The sequence below is a fragment of the Enhydra lutris genome, unplaced genomic scaffold (assembly GCF_002288905.1).
Source record: "Enhydra lutris kenyoni isolate GAN:26980312 unplaced genomic scaffold, ASM228890v2 scaffoldscaffold27, whole genome shotgun sequence".
Taxonomy (NCBI): domain Eukaryota; kingdom Metazoa; phylum Chordata; class Mammalia; order Carnivora; family Mustelidae; genus Enhydra; species Enhydra lutris.
The window spans coordinates 10,137,428-10,153,536 of record NW_019154111.1 but is presented as its reverse complement, the minus strand read 5'-3'; the positions used below and the strand labels follow the sequence as shown (position 1 = coordinate 10,153,536).

The following is a 16,109-nucleotide window of genomic DNA, read 5'->3' as shown; positions in this document are numbered from 1 at the left end:
CTGAGGCTGAAAAATCCTGGACAGAGAGAGAGAGCATACAACATGAAATATAAAACACATACATACACTAGAGAAGGTATGATGAAAAACCCAAGAAGAAGGGACTTGCCCCGATCAGCAAGCGCAGGGAAACCAGAGGAAGGTCTAAGATTCTGTACAGGAGGTAATGTCCTCAGCACCCCTGCAGTAATCCCTCCCAGGAGCCGGCCCTGAAAGGCCAAGTGTGGGATGAGAGAAGTTTAAACAGAAAGCAGCAGCTAGAAGCGGAGAAACAGATGGGAAAGCCAGAGAAGGGGAAAGCAAAGAAATGGACGAAGACCTGAGGGAGTAGGGGAACAGAGCAGTGACAGAAAACAAATGAATTACTAACTCATTCAACGTACTAGCTTTTCAAGAATATTAACTCAGAACAGACTCCTCGTTTTCAGTTCACTTGGTCTGAATCACAGTAAGTTACTGCTACCCTTTCAAAAATTGTTCTTTATCAGCTCTAATTCTTACATCTTAAAAGGGTCAGATCCTACTGCTCACTGAAATGGGGGAAGAGAATTATCCTGTGGGTTTCTGGCAAAAGCAATTATACATGTAGGCTGAAAGATATCAAGCTAAGAACCACAGGTTCCTAGCTCGTAAGCCAGAGAAGCTAAGGCCATCTGGCTGCTTGTTCAGTTCTAAGCAGAATATAACTCAGAGCTGCTACAGAGTCTCTTTGGTTGACCAGCAGGCCACAAGCAGCTGGCTTTGAGCCGTCCACATTTGCTATTAATTATGATTAGCCATTAATTTTTTAAACCACCCCATGTAAGCGAGTCTTCTGTAATAAATTACTGACTTTTCAAAGAGAGGACTTTGTACTGGTCTGATCCAGCTGTCTTCTAGAAGTTCCCCAGACATTTGCTTAGTGTGACCAGCTTTCAGGATACTGTATTCTTCTGGGTTTCAAAAGCTAACCTATTGTGGTTCAAGGTCTGCTCTACTTCATGGAGAAACTGACTGGAGCACGTCACTCTCATGAGACTCATAAATCACAAGTCTTCCCCGGCACTTGTCCTAAAGTTACCAGTGACCTAAACAGAGCTGTGATGTAGTCAACAGCGAGGTCTCCGAAGGTCGAGAAAAGGCACCATCTCACCCTTTTATTTCCCCAAGTGCCGTCTTTCCCTGTACCCATCACGTTGATCAGAATGATAAATTAGTAACCTGACAAACCACGCCCCCAGTCTCACGTATCTAGCCAGCTTGAAACGCCTGATGCTACAGTGCTGCATTTCTCTGCCAGCGACAAGACTGGCAGCCTGGGGTGTGCCAAGTTCTTGGCTCTCGATTGCAAAACAAAACAGTCTAGGAGGGAATTTGTGAGTTAGCTGATTTGCAAACACTACAGCAAGTCACCGCGTAAACACTTGTTTTTGTGTACCTATTATTTCTGCCAGACAGTTACCTGGATGCCATCCCGATGCTGGCCAAATGTGCAGCTCGAGTTACCTTCCTCCTTCATTCCTACTTCAGGGAGCTCAGCTTATTTTGCACCATTAAAAAACAAAGATAAACACAAAACAAAAAAAATCTTCATTAAACAGTAATCACAGAGCCTCTTGGTTAATTAAGGAAGGAGAGTTACCAAGGTCACTCAGAATCAACATCAGGTCTACAGGTGTGTCCAGAACGGTCCAGGAAGATGCCATTTGAATGGAGCCAACTCGGGAATTAGGAGGAATTAAGAAGGGGTTGGCTGAAATTTCCAAGCACAAATTCATCCTGATTCCTCTAAAGTAAAAGGGGAAGTGTGGGCAAGGTGGATAGGGTTTCCATGACCCCAACTCCAAATACCAGTCTATGGGATGATCACACGAACCAACGACAACATATACTGGGCCCGACTGAATGGATGTGGAAAGCATTTTGACTCTTCGCCAGAAGCCTAAGGCAGGTTCTTCAATTTTTCATCAACTGACGGTTGAAGAATCAGAGGATCAGTATAGTTAGGTGAATTCTTAGTCCCAAAGTTGGTAAGAAGCAGAACACAAACTGAGTACAGATACTACTTATTCCAGAGGCTGTACTCTTAATCATTTTACTAAATTCTCTTTCTATCAAGATAAAAGTGGCATAAACCTTCTACATAACAAAAGATATTTAGAGGACATCACAGAGCACTGGCATTTTCTTCTCCATGTATATCTCAGAAAGAACTTTCCATTCATCTTCAGTGTGAATGCTAACTTCCAACTTACCAAATCCAGGGTTGAAGCACCAATCCTCTGGTAGAAAAACAAGTTATAATCAAGAAAATTCAGTGAAACTGGAAAGAGGAAAATCTGCAAGAGTTTTTTTTTTTTTTTTTTTTTTAACATTTTCATAGTTTTGCAGGGTCAGACATTCCTAACCAAGCTTATCTAATCTAGCTCCTGCCCCAGGCAGGGTGACTTAAGTCATCCCAAAGACAGGAAGGTTCATGCAATGTGTAAAGATCTTTCTGAATCCTACCTAGCTGAGAGGCAAGTTGTAAGCATCTCATGCCTGTCTGAGGCTCTGCGAAGTGCTTTGGAGCTTTTTAGTGGAAAGGTACGGCACAGATGCAAATTAATAACAATATAAATCAACTCAATTCCCACATGCATAACCATCTAATCCAACGAAAGGAATACACGAGGCCCCAGGCTGCAATGCCAGTCTTCTTCGGAAAATATATTTATTATTGATAGTGAGTGCAGTAAAGATGTCAGTATTCATGATCGAGAAGAGGTTGTATAAGCCAAGGTTGCCTTTATGTTGATAAAAAATGCCTTATTTCACTTGTAATCATAAACATTATTCCAGTAAAAGAGGTACATTTTTCTCTCCTTTTTGTCTTACTTATATGATCACCATAATAAGTTAAAATGAAGTAGCTCTTATGTAGTCAGGGGAGAAAAGAAAAAAGAGAAAACCCACACACCAGAGCCCAGAAGACTGCACCGAGCCCTGCTGGGCTGAGATGGGAGGTTTGGTGCCCTCTCCCCAACCCCGTTCCAATTACCTTAGCCCCTATCCCAACCCCCAACCCCAGCTCTGCTGGAATGAAGATTCACCCAACCTTGGGGCTTGGTGAGAAGAGAAAGTTGAATAGAAAGTCAGATAGGTGGAGAGGGCTGCCTTTCTCTTTTAATCATCATGAACAGGGCTGACTAAAACTGCAGTGTGTCCTTGCTAGCTGATACCTGATCTAGGCCTTGGCTTTTCAAGCAGCCGATCAAACTGGGATATGCTTCAGCTCAATCTGCTCTTTGGTGCTTCTCTTTAATCGTCTTCTCCTTAAATGGGTTACTTTCTTACTAGGAAAAAAAAAAAAATGTTCCGCCTCTGGAATTAACGTTGAGTAGTTCTGCTTGTTCTAAAAGTTGACTTTATCCTCCTTTCTCAAGCATGCTCTGCAAGAGAAATAGAAAACATGAGTTTTACCAGCAGAAGGAGGGATCCCCAAAACGGTAATAACTATTTAGTACTATTTATGTTACTGTTCCAAGATCTACTCAAAAACACATAAAAGCTACATGTTTCTTGGTCTCAAAATATTATTACCTTTAATGAACACCATTGCTTAATCATGCATAATCTCTAAATGACCCCACCCCCACCCCTACCACCATTACCAAGCTGAACTCAAGAGTGAGCACAGCCTGGATCACAGTGGGGTGTGGACAGGTGTGCTGTCTCACTACCAGGGGCATTTGGAAATGTGTGTTAGTATTTCTGGTGGCCACAGGGACTGGGTGAGGCTCCTTCAAGACAGCAGGGATGGGGGTGACGGGTGGAGGGTCGGGGGGAGTAAAGGTTAAACCCCCAAGACTCCGAGAGGGCAAGAATCTCTCCCAGAAACCTCTGCCCACTCCAGGCAGAACACAGATGTTCGTGAGCCTGTAATGCCGGACGGAGCTACAAAGATAAGTATCTATTCTGAAATTGCGAAAATGGTCCCTACATCCTATTTAGATCTTTATTTTTGTGACCGGGGGAAGGCGGTGGTAAATAGGAAGAGTTCTCAACCATCAGGTTAAAACTCTATAACTAGCCAGGGCAGTGGATATACTCTTTCCATTCTCAGAAATCTTTAAAAGACAAAAGTGATGCTTTTCCCTTTAGTTTTAAATTATCCAGGAAGAGGAGACTAGTTTGCCTGCAGTTCACCTGTTCACACCTTCTTCCTTACAGCCCTTCCAGCCACTCACATACCCAGCTCTTAACTGAGCTCCTACTAGGTAATCTCTGCACGGAGGGAAGTGCTTTGGGGAAACCAATACACAAGCCCGTGGAAAATTAAGGCATAATATAATGTAATAATTCGCTATTTTAAAAAATATACTTGCTAAATATATGCTAAAATTAATCTTACTGAATAAATAACATACACACCCAGTACAAAATTCAAGATAAACAAAAGAATATGGAGGAAAAAGTAATTTTTTTCCTCGCACCTGTTTCCCGGGTTCTTGGGTATCCTTGCAGAGAAGGTAATAGTTCAAAAGAGGAGTGGTTCTAACTCGTTCAGAGGAACAGAACTCTCTAGAACTGGAGTGGTCAGAGGAGGCTTCTAAAAGGACCTTTCAGACCATTTCTCTGAGTCTTTCAGACAGAAGGAAGGCCCAGGAGCAGGCTGGGGAGGGGTGAGGGCAGGAAGCAGCCACAAGGATACAGATGTAGGAGCAAGCCCAGTATGTAAGGAGGGCGGAGGAGAAACACGGGCCTAACCAGAGGAAAGGGTGTACACCAAGGATCTAAAGAGCGCCCAAAAAGGGCCCAGAGTAAGAGCCCGTTGGCTTTCTGGGAAAAAAAAAAAAAACCTGTTGGCCTCTGGAAAAAACCTGGGAATCCAACACACGTCTTCAAATAGGAAAAAATCATTTAGGAGGGTTACCCTGACCTCCTTGGCATAACGGGTCCAACAGATAAGAGTCTGGAGGCAAGAAGATCTGGGCAGAGGCAGATTAGGAATCAAGGGTGGGAATGAGAAATAGAGCCATAAAAGACATAGCTAGAAAAACAGAAGTGGTGAGACTTAAGGTATGGTGATCCTCAGTGAAAGGGAGAATAATGGTGGTGTCCCTGAGAGAAACAGAAAACTCAGGGGGAGGAGCCAGCCTGGGAATGAGGGAAAGGACTTAAATTGGGGGTTTATAAGAAATCCCAGGTGGAAATGTCTAGAAGGAAGTTACAGCCTTGGGAAGAGATGTCAACATTTAGAGATAAAGATTTAAAGCCAAAGAAAAAGAAAAATGATTGAAATAGCAGAACAGAAAGAGTGGAATGACAACTAAGAGAGCGTGTTGGGTTACAAAAGCACAGGACAGGTAGATTATCCTAACTTATCCATGATTATAGGTTGCTAAGGAGTCTATGTCCATAGGGCACAAAAGACCAGATACAAAAGCAGACCAACTAGTTTAGAGAGAACACATACAGAAATGGTCACAAAAGATGATAATTAGAAAAGCCAGGTGCATCTAGAGAAAACAGGAAAGACAAAGCAGATAAAGCAGAAGACTTTGCTCAGCAGAATTGTCTTACAGAACAAACACCACGAAGTGAGACTACTCTCCAAACCATCATCCACATATGCTCTGTATTTATTGGAAAAAATAAAAATTGAGCACCTACGATGTAAGAGTCAGACCAGACCATGTCCCAGTATCATAGTGTCTCATTTATCCTCTTGTGGCTTGATCTGTGTGAGACGACAATGGGCCCAATTATTTGGACAGGAAATGATGAAGTCCAGATATACAGATAATCTTACTACAACATTATATGTTAATACAAAATAGAATCAGTATAAAGTAGATTTATACTCGGCCCATCTAAAGGCATTCAGTTATTAAAGAAAATCATAACCTTACGAGTGACGCCACTTTGCATTTTGAGAGTTAGATACCCACTACTTTCTTCAACATACCAATGGGAACTTTAAGCTATTATCTACCTGGTCAAGATTACCAGGCTGTGCCTCATTTTATAGTTTAGGTCCTATGGTTATGACAGCTATGTGACAACATGTAATTCTTTTCAAATGGTGCAAAATAATCTGTACTGACCACAATATAATTAAAGCAATAAAGTGTTTTTTTAGAGTCCAGGGAATCTTTTTACTATTCTTCTTTCTGTAACCCCAACCAAATATATTAAGGGTATATTTCCCAGCCAGATTATATAATGTTAAGAGTACCAGACTCTCTTTAATCTTCCAGAGAGACAAGCTAGGCCCTGGCCAGTCTGAAGATCAGTGGGCCAGTCTAACGAAAAGACTAACAGGACACTTTTGAGCAAATATAAAATACAGAGAAGTCACTGCATTCACAGAACAAGCCTGCTACATGTATTAAAATTCTGATTTTCAGAGATAGCACAACAGTTCGGCTAATGCACGGGTGGCTCCTTGAAGACACAGAAACAAGGGAAGGCTTCAGGGCCAGCCAGTCTATACCCTTGTTGTAAACTGCACTCCATTGCTACCAAAGGGTGGCAGAGGTGATACAAATCCTCCTTACTTCAGTCAAAGACATTAATAAATACAATGTTAAGTTGAATCCCCCCCCTTAAAAAAAAAGACTGGCAAGACACTCTGTTCTTACTATTCTAACTAGGCAATAAAACATGCTTAAAACCCAGGCCCACTGACCTCTGGCTGGAGGGATCCTGTGGCCTGGAAAGGTCTGTGTCATTTAGTGTCACCTTATAGGTGGTTCTCCTACGGTCTCTGTATTGGTTCTGTAAGGAGCTGCTTTTGGGCTGAATTTCAACACTGCATAAATTTAACACTGCATAAATTAACATAGGAAATTCCCCGAAGAATCAGGGAGAAGATTTGCAAGTTATAAAAAATTGCTTCCTTCATTTAAGGAACTGCTAACACTTAATCTTAATGTGGAGAAAGAAATTCCTTGCTTTTGCTCATCATTCACATATAGGGGCCTGCAGAAACCCCTTTTATGAACAGCTGGGTAAATTACCAAAAGGAGAGCACGGCTCAGGCATCCGCACTGCTCTCTCCTCGAGGCTCTCTCTGATTCCGGCCACCGAGGAAGGAACAATTGGCGGCTCACACCGTCAGAGCAGGGCCGCTGGAGACCACAGATTGCCTGCCATTTCCACTTATTAAAATGATCTTCACTGTTTTCCTCAAATATTTTTGTTACACAGTAATCTCATCAACTCATTTTTGAATTATGGCTTTCTTGAAGGAGTTGACTCTGATAGCCACGAGTCAGCTACTAGATGTCTCAGTCTTTAATATATATATAATATACATATATTAAAGACATTGAGACATCTAGTAGCTGAGAGACAAGCACTCTGAATAGTATCTTTACATATATATATGTATGTAAAGATACTATTCAGAGTGCTTACACACACACACACACACACACACACACACACACACACATATATACATATATATGTAAAGATACTATTCAGAGTGCTTATCTCTGAGCTCCCCCAGCATCTTGCCGAGATTTCAAAAGCCCCAATAAAGCTGAGTATGTAAGCAGGAGGATTTATGGGGAAGAACTGAAATGGGAATATGTCTGGGTGCACCTGAGTTTTTCCCAAGGAGGGACATGATAAGTAGGGAGAGTAGAAGACAAGGGAGTGGTGTAGACACAATGAGGAGACGGTAAGACAGAAGCAAAAGTAACCAATAAATTCAATTTAAGAGGAGCACAAAGAAAGCTTGGCCTGTGCACCAAGCACTACTCCAGACCACCTGAAAATCTGATTAGCTTACTTCCCGCGTTTTCACTCGGGCTCTCCCTGGCCAGGCAGGGCTGTTCTCTATTTGCCCTGCTTTATGCCTGGACCTGGTTTCATACCTTCCCCGACAAGTGCTCTGTGTAATATCCAAATTAAGTTACAAGTAATTAACTGCTTACACAACTTGCTGCATTAACAGACCAAACACGAACACACTGCAGCTCTAACTCTTGAAGGATAAGCACTAGGAAAGAAATGCCTATGAAGAAAAAGGAGTCTATTACCATTGTAATATTTCTTCTATTAAACACGAATTTTAAAAAAAGAGAAAATGTCATAGAGCGACTATTACTCCCAGAAAGTGGTTTTGAGGATTCCCTGTGACAGAAGAGAATGATAAATCACGTAAAGTTTGGAATTCGGTTTGCTTTGATGGGACTCCAAGTCCAAAGGGCCACCCCACCGAAGGACGGGAGATCTTCTGTGGCATACCCATGTGTCATCCAGAGTATGAGCAGCCCAGCTGGGCCATTAATAAACGTCATTAAGGGATGAGGATAAAGAAGCCTCTGAACACAACAAAAACATGCTCCCACAGGTCTTCCCAGAATATTAACCTTCTTGATTTATCTCTGTGCTCCCTGAAGGTGGGCGTCTATGGACATCAGAAGCAAATGCGTAAAGAGGGGGTCCCTGGGGTGGGTGGGTGGGAGCAGGGTGACTGAAGCAGCAGAGCCAAGGGAGGGTTTAGTGCCGATGGTGAGCCGGCCAGGGGACCGTGCTACCTTGGTTCAGTGCCTCCTTCCTCCCTTCTGGCCACGAAAACCAGATGTGGCTCCTCACCCAAGGGTACCTAGTTTCAAAGGAGGCAGCAGGAGGGGAAGAAAATATTTCTTTCTGAGGGGCTCCCACCCTCTGTCCAAGACCTCTTCCAATTTATTCCTGAGGCTGAACTAGGAACTAGTTCCCAGGGTCGGTCTGATGCGACCTCCACCAGATGGCTCAGGCCCGAGAAGCAGTGATAGGTAGTGGCAGGTTCCCAACTCCCGAAAGAGGGAAAACAGAGACTTAGCAGGGCCTGAAAGATCGAAGACCTCTAATCCAGATTAGGCCAATGAGCTCTAGAGTATGTCTGTCAAACTCTTGTGCACAGTTACTTGGGGAATTTGCTGAAAGTTCAGATGTCCAGGTCCAACCTCAGACCTTCTGAACCATAATACCCAGGGATGAAGCCAGATGTGCGCATTTTAAATATCCTCCTCGGCTGATTCTGATGTCTCCCCAACCTGGAGACCTGGTATTACAGAAAACAGCACGCTGGGTTTGGCACCAGGAATGGGCTATTCTGGTCTGGACTCTGTCCCATAATTTGTGAGTGCAAATATTTCCAGGTGAGAAGATGAGATTAGGTCACATGACCTCTGAGGTCTGTCTAGCTCTAACAGCCCATGACTCTACTCAATCATTTGGACGTAAGTGTAATTCATCTGAAAACAATGATAAAATACAGCTTGCTTTGGCTCTGGGTTTTTCTTTCAAGAACGTTGATTTCGAAAGCAACAGAGACTCCTATGTTTTTAGACCTTCTTCATGCTCAGAAAACAGGGAGTTATTTGAGCCCTGGTCTAACACAAACCCAGGTCACAGGGGAGATACAAAGCACTGTCCTTAAGAAGGCTTATGCTTCCTGCCGTGGGAAATGCCTCCATATGCCCTGATCTTAATTCAGGATTTCTATTTTGGGAGGTAACCCAAGGACTGGAAGTGTCATTTCCATTTTGGAAAGGAAGAACTGGGTGCACTAGCATTGGGCTGAAGTAACTTCATATTAAGATCTAGCCTCATTTACTGGGGCCTTGACCTCATGCTCTCCACTACCATGGGGTGCCTTTCTAATCTCCCCAATGATACCAGCAGGAAGCATAGGTCTAAGGTAGGCACTACCTCGCTTACAAGATGTCCTCATTTCCATCCTTCCTTCAGTTGATCTGCTTACTTGGCTACTGACCCACTGCCCATTTGTTGATTTAAACTTCTGCATTGGTTTATCTTCTCCTGTCTGGCCTCCACCATCTGACTCCAGGCTCCACACCAACCTCTGTCATTTGGCATCTCCTGGGTCTGGTCCTTGTTTTAGTCCCAGGCTTTCCTTGGCTCTTCTGACCTGGCTTCCTCCTCTGTCTCCACACTCCCTTACCACTCACGATCCACGTGGACAGGTGAAAGCCACTGCAGAGCAGGGGAGCCTAGGGCTGGCTAGAGGTAGACAGCCTACATTTTCTGGTGGAGTGTATGAGCTGGCAGGCTATGTTTGCCAGGCAATGCTGAGACAGCTTTTTTTCAGTACACTGCCTTTGGAGAAACTGTTTTTACCCCCTCCTAGTTCATTCTGCCACTTTGGCTTCCCCGGGGCTGTCAAGAGCATCAGCTTCAAGGAAAGAATAGATAGCTGTGGGAGGCCAGACAACATGCAGGAAAATCAGAAGTACAAGTTTAAGGCTGACAGAAAAATCTAAGAGGCAGAGGCACACGTGCCGGAGGTCCCCAAGGCAGGGGTGCTGCCTATACCAAACAGACACGTCTCTTGACTGAAATGTGCTCCTGGATGTGTGTTCCTGTGCACACAAACTCTTGCTCTCCATGCATGTTAGTAGAATTAATCCCACAGCATCACTGCTGGAAGGCCCTCAAAGATCACCTAGTTCAAAGCCATAATTCAGCAAAGAAACCGAAGCCCAGGTCACCATGACTAGCCTGGAATATTACCTACAGTATTTCCCATAAACTCTACCTTCCAGGGAACACAGAATGTTTGCCCAGAGTCCAGCCAGCTTCTGTATCATTCTGTCAGCAACAGGCTTGGGGAAAGAGCTGGAATGCTTTGAACCGCCCCCTAAGCATGTGACTCCCCCCAACAGCCCCACCCCACCGCAAGCAGCCAGATATTGCAAGAAAGTATCAGAGCAATGGGGTGTCCAATGGGGTGTCCATTCCCCAATGGGGAAACGGAGCAATACAGATCCGAGAGGGGACCTTTCTCTATCCTCTCCCCACCGTTTGATGAAAGAAAACTTGGGTACCTTTTTGGTCCACTAGCAGCAAATATCCCAAGCTTCCCATTTCTTTCCCACCTTCTGTGGTCCCCTGTAAGGCAGGTGAACCAAGACTGAATTGGAATCAGGTTATCAGGGTAAGAAAAGGTAATGCAACCGTGGGGAGTGTATAGAAAGCCAAGAAGGTAAGCAGATCGGAGAAATAAAAGACACAGCCTATCAGTCGATGTCCTGTTTCATTTTTGAAAGCCGTACCTCATATAGCTAGCCAATAGTTTTTAAGTCTTAGAAATAATAATTACAGCAATTTATTATCTCTTTTGCCCTTATGAAGAACATATAACTTAATATACTGGAAGTAACAGCGAAAATGTCTCACATCAACCCAGGAGGAATTGTTTAAGAATAGCTGAAGGAAGACTGATGTGGGTAAATGGATGGAGAAAGGAAAAACAGAGCTAAGGAATATCCGGAAATTTTCTGATCAGTAAAATGTATTAGTCCATAGAACGGGCCTCAAGGGAACTGGTGAAAGCCCAATCTTGTGAATTACCTAAAAGTGGAGTGGATCTGGTTCTTGGAATTATTCCAAGGGGAAAACTCTTGCACTGTGCCGGAAATGGACAATATGACCTAATGGGTTGTTGCCATGTTGACTATTTTCCACATTAGCATGTCTGGGTGGTTCTTCGGATTTAACAAGGGAACACAGAAGGGGAGCTGACCTGTCAGGATCTCTATATTGCAGAAGACCCTTCTAGCAAGGGGCGGAATCGGGGGTCACAAGGTAAGAAAACTTCACACTGAGGAATACGGAAATGTGGTATGAGAAGAAAGTGCTCAGGAAATGCTGATATCAAGCCCCTGTGGCCTTAAAATAGGGCACCTTTTGGCTGGGCTGTACCTTTGTCCATGGCCTTTATAATCCCACCTATCTGTTACCTTCAGTCTCCAATACTTCATTTGATATTCATATTTTTCTCTTCACTTCATCAACATCATTGACATTTTCTCTCAACGCCTTATTTCTATATTAGCGGATAATGGTTGTCCCTTCTCACACCCAACTCAAAAACCAAACACCATTTTTCATTGTTTTTGTTTTTATGGTAAGGTGTATCTTGGTTTAGTTGTTACATTTATAGTCATGACTTTTCCTGGGTTTCAAGTCTCTCAACTGTAAAACCGTGAGAATAAAACCATCTCTATTTACATCTCAGGTTGTCATAAAAACAAGCAAGAGAATGGATGTGAAATCACCTGGAAATCTAAAGTACTATAGAAATATAAGGTATCATTGCTTCTTGTTTTCTTGCCCTTTATAATGTTGCCCATCTTAGGATAAAAATACTTTGTGGACAGCTATCTTTGTATTTTTACCTGGTGTTATATGCTCCCTGAGTATAAGAGTTGTGAAAACAACAGATACCTCAAAACACACTTGCTGGAAAGGATATTAAATTATGTTGCAGAGTGGGGGAAGCGATCTCTTTTGGACTCACTAGAAATAACTTGGTGCTTTGAGATGATCTGTTTAGTGGTTTCAACATGAAATAACACAACGGAGGAAAGAAGGAAAAAATAAGATTTACTGAATACTTTATATAAATGTAATCCCCACAACACTGGGGATAACATCACCCCAATTCACAGACGAGAAAAATCAATGCCCAAGGTCACAGAGTTGGTAAAAGATAAAGCTTCAATACAAACCCAGATCTGCCCAATGTGAACTCCCTACAGCACTGTGTGGTATATATGTTGTCACAAAGTAACTTTGTTTTATTCTATAAATATATGCCATTGATCCCACGAGGCAAGGTACAAACAATTCAACACAACCCAGAGAGGCAGGGGGGAGTCGAAACTCCATCCACCCTCGCAGGTGCCACTTTGGTAATGTTACAAATCACACCGTGCAAATAGGCATGTTAGTCAGATGCTAGCAAAGAAACATACACTTTGTCACAGCCGTTCTTTGCACTAACTACTACCCCCACCTCGATGTGGCACTAATATCAAGTTAGGAAAATCCATGGGTCAACCTGCAGGTCCCAGGCGCTTCAGTTAGTATCACTATTAAAGGTTGGGGCTTGTTAAGAGCATATAAGAAGCTGTCTTGGACAAATAAAATGTAGGAACTTAACATTAGCAACATTACTTCTAACAAAGACCTTTAAAGAAAAGAATCCCGGGCATGCTACTAGGAGTTCAACAGTTGGAGCTACAAGCAAGGAACAGAAGCAAGCCTCAAGTCACTAGGCTTTTAAGGAAAATACAGGCTTTTAATAAATCTTGATTATATTTTTTCTACTAATGCTGATGTTACTTTCCAGCTATCCAGACAATACCAACCCTCCCATAGATATCAGAAATTTACAGAGTGTTAGAAATTTACACTAAGTGGTTTTATTGTAACTACAGCAAACTAGACTGCAGAAAGGCATGCTGTGTAACTCAAACACTAGATTTAGGTGGGTCAGAAGGTCAACTGTAGGGAGTTTGTGAGCAGAAAGAATCAAGGTTTCTAATAATTTCTGTCTGTCAGAGCAACCTACATCCAACTGTTAAATCAGTTAAATGATACGCAATTACGTGACCTACCAGAATTGATAATTTGCTTCAGAGGTTAACACTAGCTTTCTAAAGCACATGAATTACAGAAAACAAATGTCCTGTGAACACTGAATTATTCTGGAATGGAGGGGGCGGGTCAAGAGAAGGGTATGGCTGAGGTACATAAAAGCGATGGAAAGTGTTGCCTAAATCCCATCTCTGACCTCTCTTTCCCTGCCCAATCCACTGGGCTCTCCCAACCGGAGAAGATTGAATGGTGCTTGAAAGGTGGCTTCTTGTTTTAGCTTTTTGTCTTTTGTGTTCCTAAACCAGGCTCTCTGCATGACTACTTGCTGCTTATAGACTCAAAGCTGCCGGCCCCTTACCTTGCATCCTTCCTTTTTGCTGGCTTTGAGTACTGGCCCAGAAATATGGGGCAATGACCTTGAGGTCACAGTTCTTATAAAGGACAAAGGTTCAATGCAACTGGAAAAAATATTGTTTTAGTAGGAATCGTCTTTCCTACAAGTGAATGAGCTAAACATAAGGTGAACATGGGTTCTTCCCACAACCGCCAAGATGGAAGTCGATTACTAACTAATGGACTCGTTATGGCAATTCTTGATGACGACGACTAGTTTGGTTTATAAAGCTCTTCCATACACATTAACCTATTCAGTCCTTATCACTGTCCTACGATGCTGGGCTCACTTCCTTCTGGTGCCCCATTTAATCTGGCTGGCACACCCACCTGTTTGGCCTGATTAACACAGCGCATGTACTGGTCAGCCAGAGCGGAGCAGCTGAGGGTCTGCTGGGTGTTCTGGCGGTAACACTGGAGAATTTTGGCCTGCAGATCAGCACAGACAGGATGAAATTCATACCGCCTAAAAACAAGAACAGGAACCAGTGAGACAAACAGTCTTCGATCAGAATGAAGATTAAGGCTACAGAGTATATGAAACATTAAATAAGATACATATGTTACAAGTGCAAGAAAAAAAGTTTCTAAAAATGATTTCTATGACATTAGTTCCAGTAATCAATACCACCACGAACCTCTCCCGACACTGTAACATTCCCAACCAAACCTATACCTCAATCAGCTGAATGGTGCCAATACTCTTCAGCCCAGTCAGCCAAATCAGAAACCTGAGGGCCCTAACTTCTCCCTTCCATGCCCATATCCAGACGGTCGCAAAGTTCAAGATAATACAGTCTGGTCCTCTTTCTCTACATTCACTATCATGACATTAATTAAAAATCACTTGTATCCTGGAATTAGTCAATGCCCTCTAAACTAATCTGTCTCTTAGCTTTTGCCCCTCTCCTCCTGCCTTCCAGAAGGTTCTTGCTAACACATATGTATAACTAAGACCGTATCTCTCTCTACTGCTTTCTAAATAAAATGCAAGGTCAACAGGCAAGCACTACTGGATCAGGTTTCCATCTGCTCTTTAGCCTTCATTCCCCGCATGACTGTGGCCTGACCAAACCACTTTCAGGGTTTGATCCACGCACGTCCCTCCAGGTCTTTGCTCATGCTGCTTTTGATCTTGGACATGCTCTGCACCCAGACTCCCACCCAGTCCTATACATCTGGAAAATAACTACTCGTCTTTCAGTATTTGAGGTAAATACTAAAGTGTGTAACCTTCTCTAGACAGCTTCACTAGCTATCCATTGAAGGTCGAGTCTACTACTCCCTTTTTGGTGACCCCAATGACCCTGGATTAGCTTCTTCTACCACTTTTTTCACCTTCCACTTAATACTGACACCACCATAGTCTGGTGTAATTTACTAGCTTATAGCTACTAGGAGGCAAATGCCAAGAAGTAAGGACTGTCTTAGCTTCTTTGTGACCTCACCTATGGATATGGATACCTCTTACAGAAGTTATGCAATAAACTACTGAGAATACAAATGGGTGGAGAAAAAACATTTTTAAATTTTCTGGGCTAAAATTTCACTAATTATACTTACAAATCTCAGATTTTAGTTAGATTTGCTTTCAGTAAATATGCAGTACCAAACATAAATGTCTCCGAAAATCTTAAAATACACACTTGAAAAATGATAACAAAATCAACCAAATGAATTATACCAATGAAAAGGAAATATTCTTATTAAGATGGTAGAGGAACTTGAATTATAAGGACTAAAAATACATGGAAAAATACATAATATTATCACTTTTAATCTAGGAATTCATATTTTTTTCAAATTAGTTTTGTTTAGTACAAAAGGCTTCCAGTCTTTCGTATCAGTTCTTTTTTTGCAGTTTAAATTTTTTATTTCTATCATAATCTTGAAATAGCATTATTTTATATTAAATGGGTTCTTAAAAAAACCTCCAGAGAATACAGGGGGAATATTTCTCATCAATAAGGAAAACCCCTGGGTGACGATTTGTCTCATTACTTTTATACAACATACTAAACTAATATATATTTTGCTAGTACAGAAAACTGAAATGCAAACCGTGTTACTGGTCCCTGAGGGAATTTACTTCTTCCTACCATCTGAGGAAAGTAGACATACAGGGGAAAAAAAATAATAATCCCACAAATTTTACACAACACTGCTTTTACTTTTTCATTCATTACCTTACTGCTCTGCCAAATACGTGAGAACAGAATTTATATCCAAATCCCTGGAGTTTCCATTGTCTCTAAGATTTCAAAGTTTGTATGTCTATGAATTCTTTTTGGACATGGATTTCCCTAATTCCCTACCATGAACATCAGCATCTGAAGGGAGTCGGCCGTGCT

General features: G+C 42.4%; 1 protein-coding gene across 3 annotated transcripts in view; it reads right to left on the bottom strand.

Annotated features, from left to right (window-relative positions):
* Nucleotides 1-2,667: 2,667 nt before the first annotated feature.
* The window catches only part of LOC111151953 (coiled-coil-helix-coiled-coil-helix domain containing 3), a 277,584-nt gene continuing 264,142 nt past the window's right edge, over nt 2,668-16,109 (bottom strand). For 2 of the 3 annotated variants that reach the window (XM_022510194.1, XM_022510197.1), the window contains 2 exons: nt 14,089-14,224; nt 2,668-3,410 (listed from right to left, as the gene is read on the bottom strand). In XM_022510194.1, the coding sequence (XP_022365902.1) occupies nt 3,387-3,410; nt 14,089-14,224 (160 nt within the window). In that variant the 3' untranslated portion in view covers nt 2,668-3,386. Of the gene's footprint in view, nt 3,411-5,634; nt 5,702-14,088; nt 14,225-16,109 lie in introns of all 3 variants that reach the window. The other variant, XM_022510195.1, reaches the window with a different exon arrangement.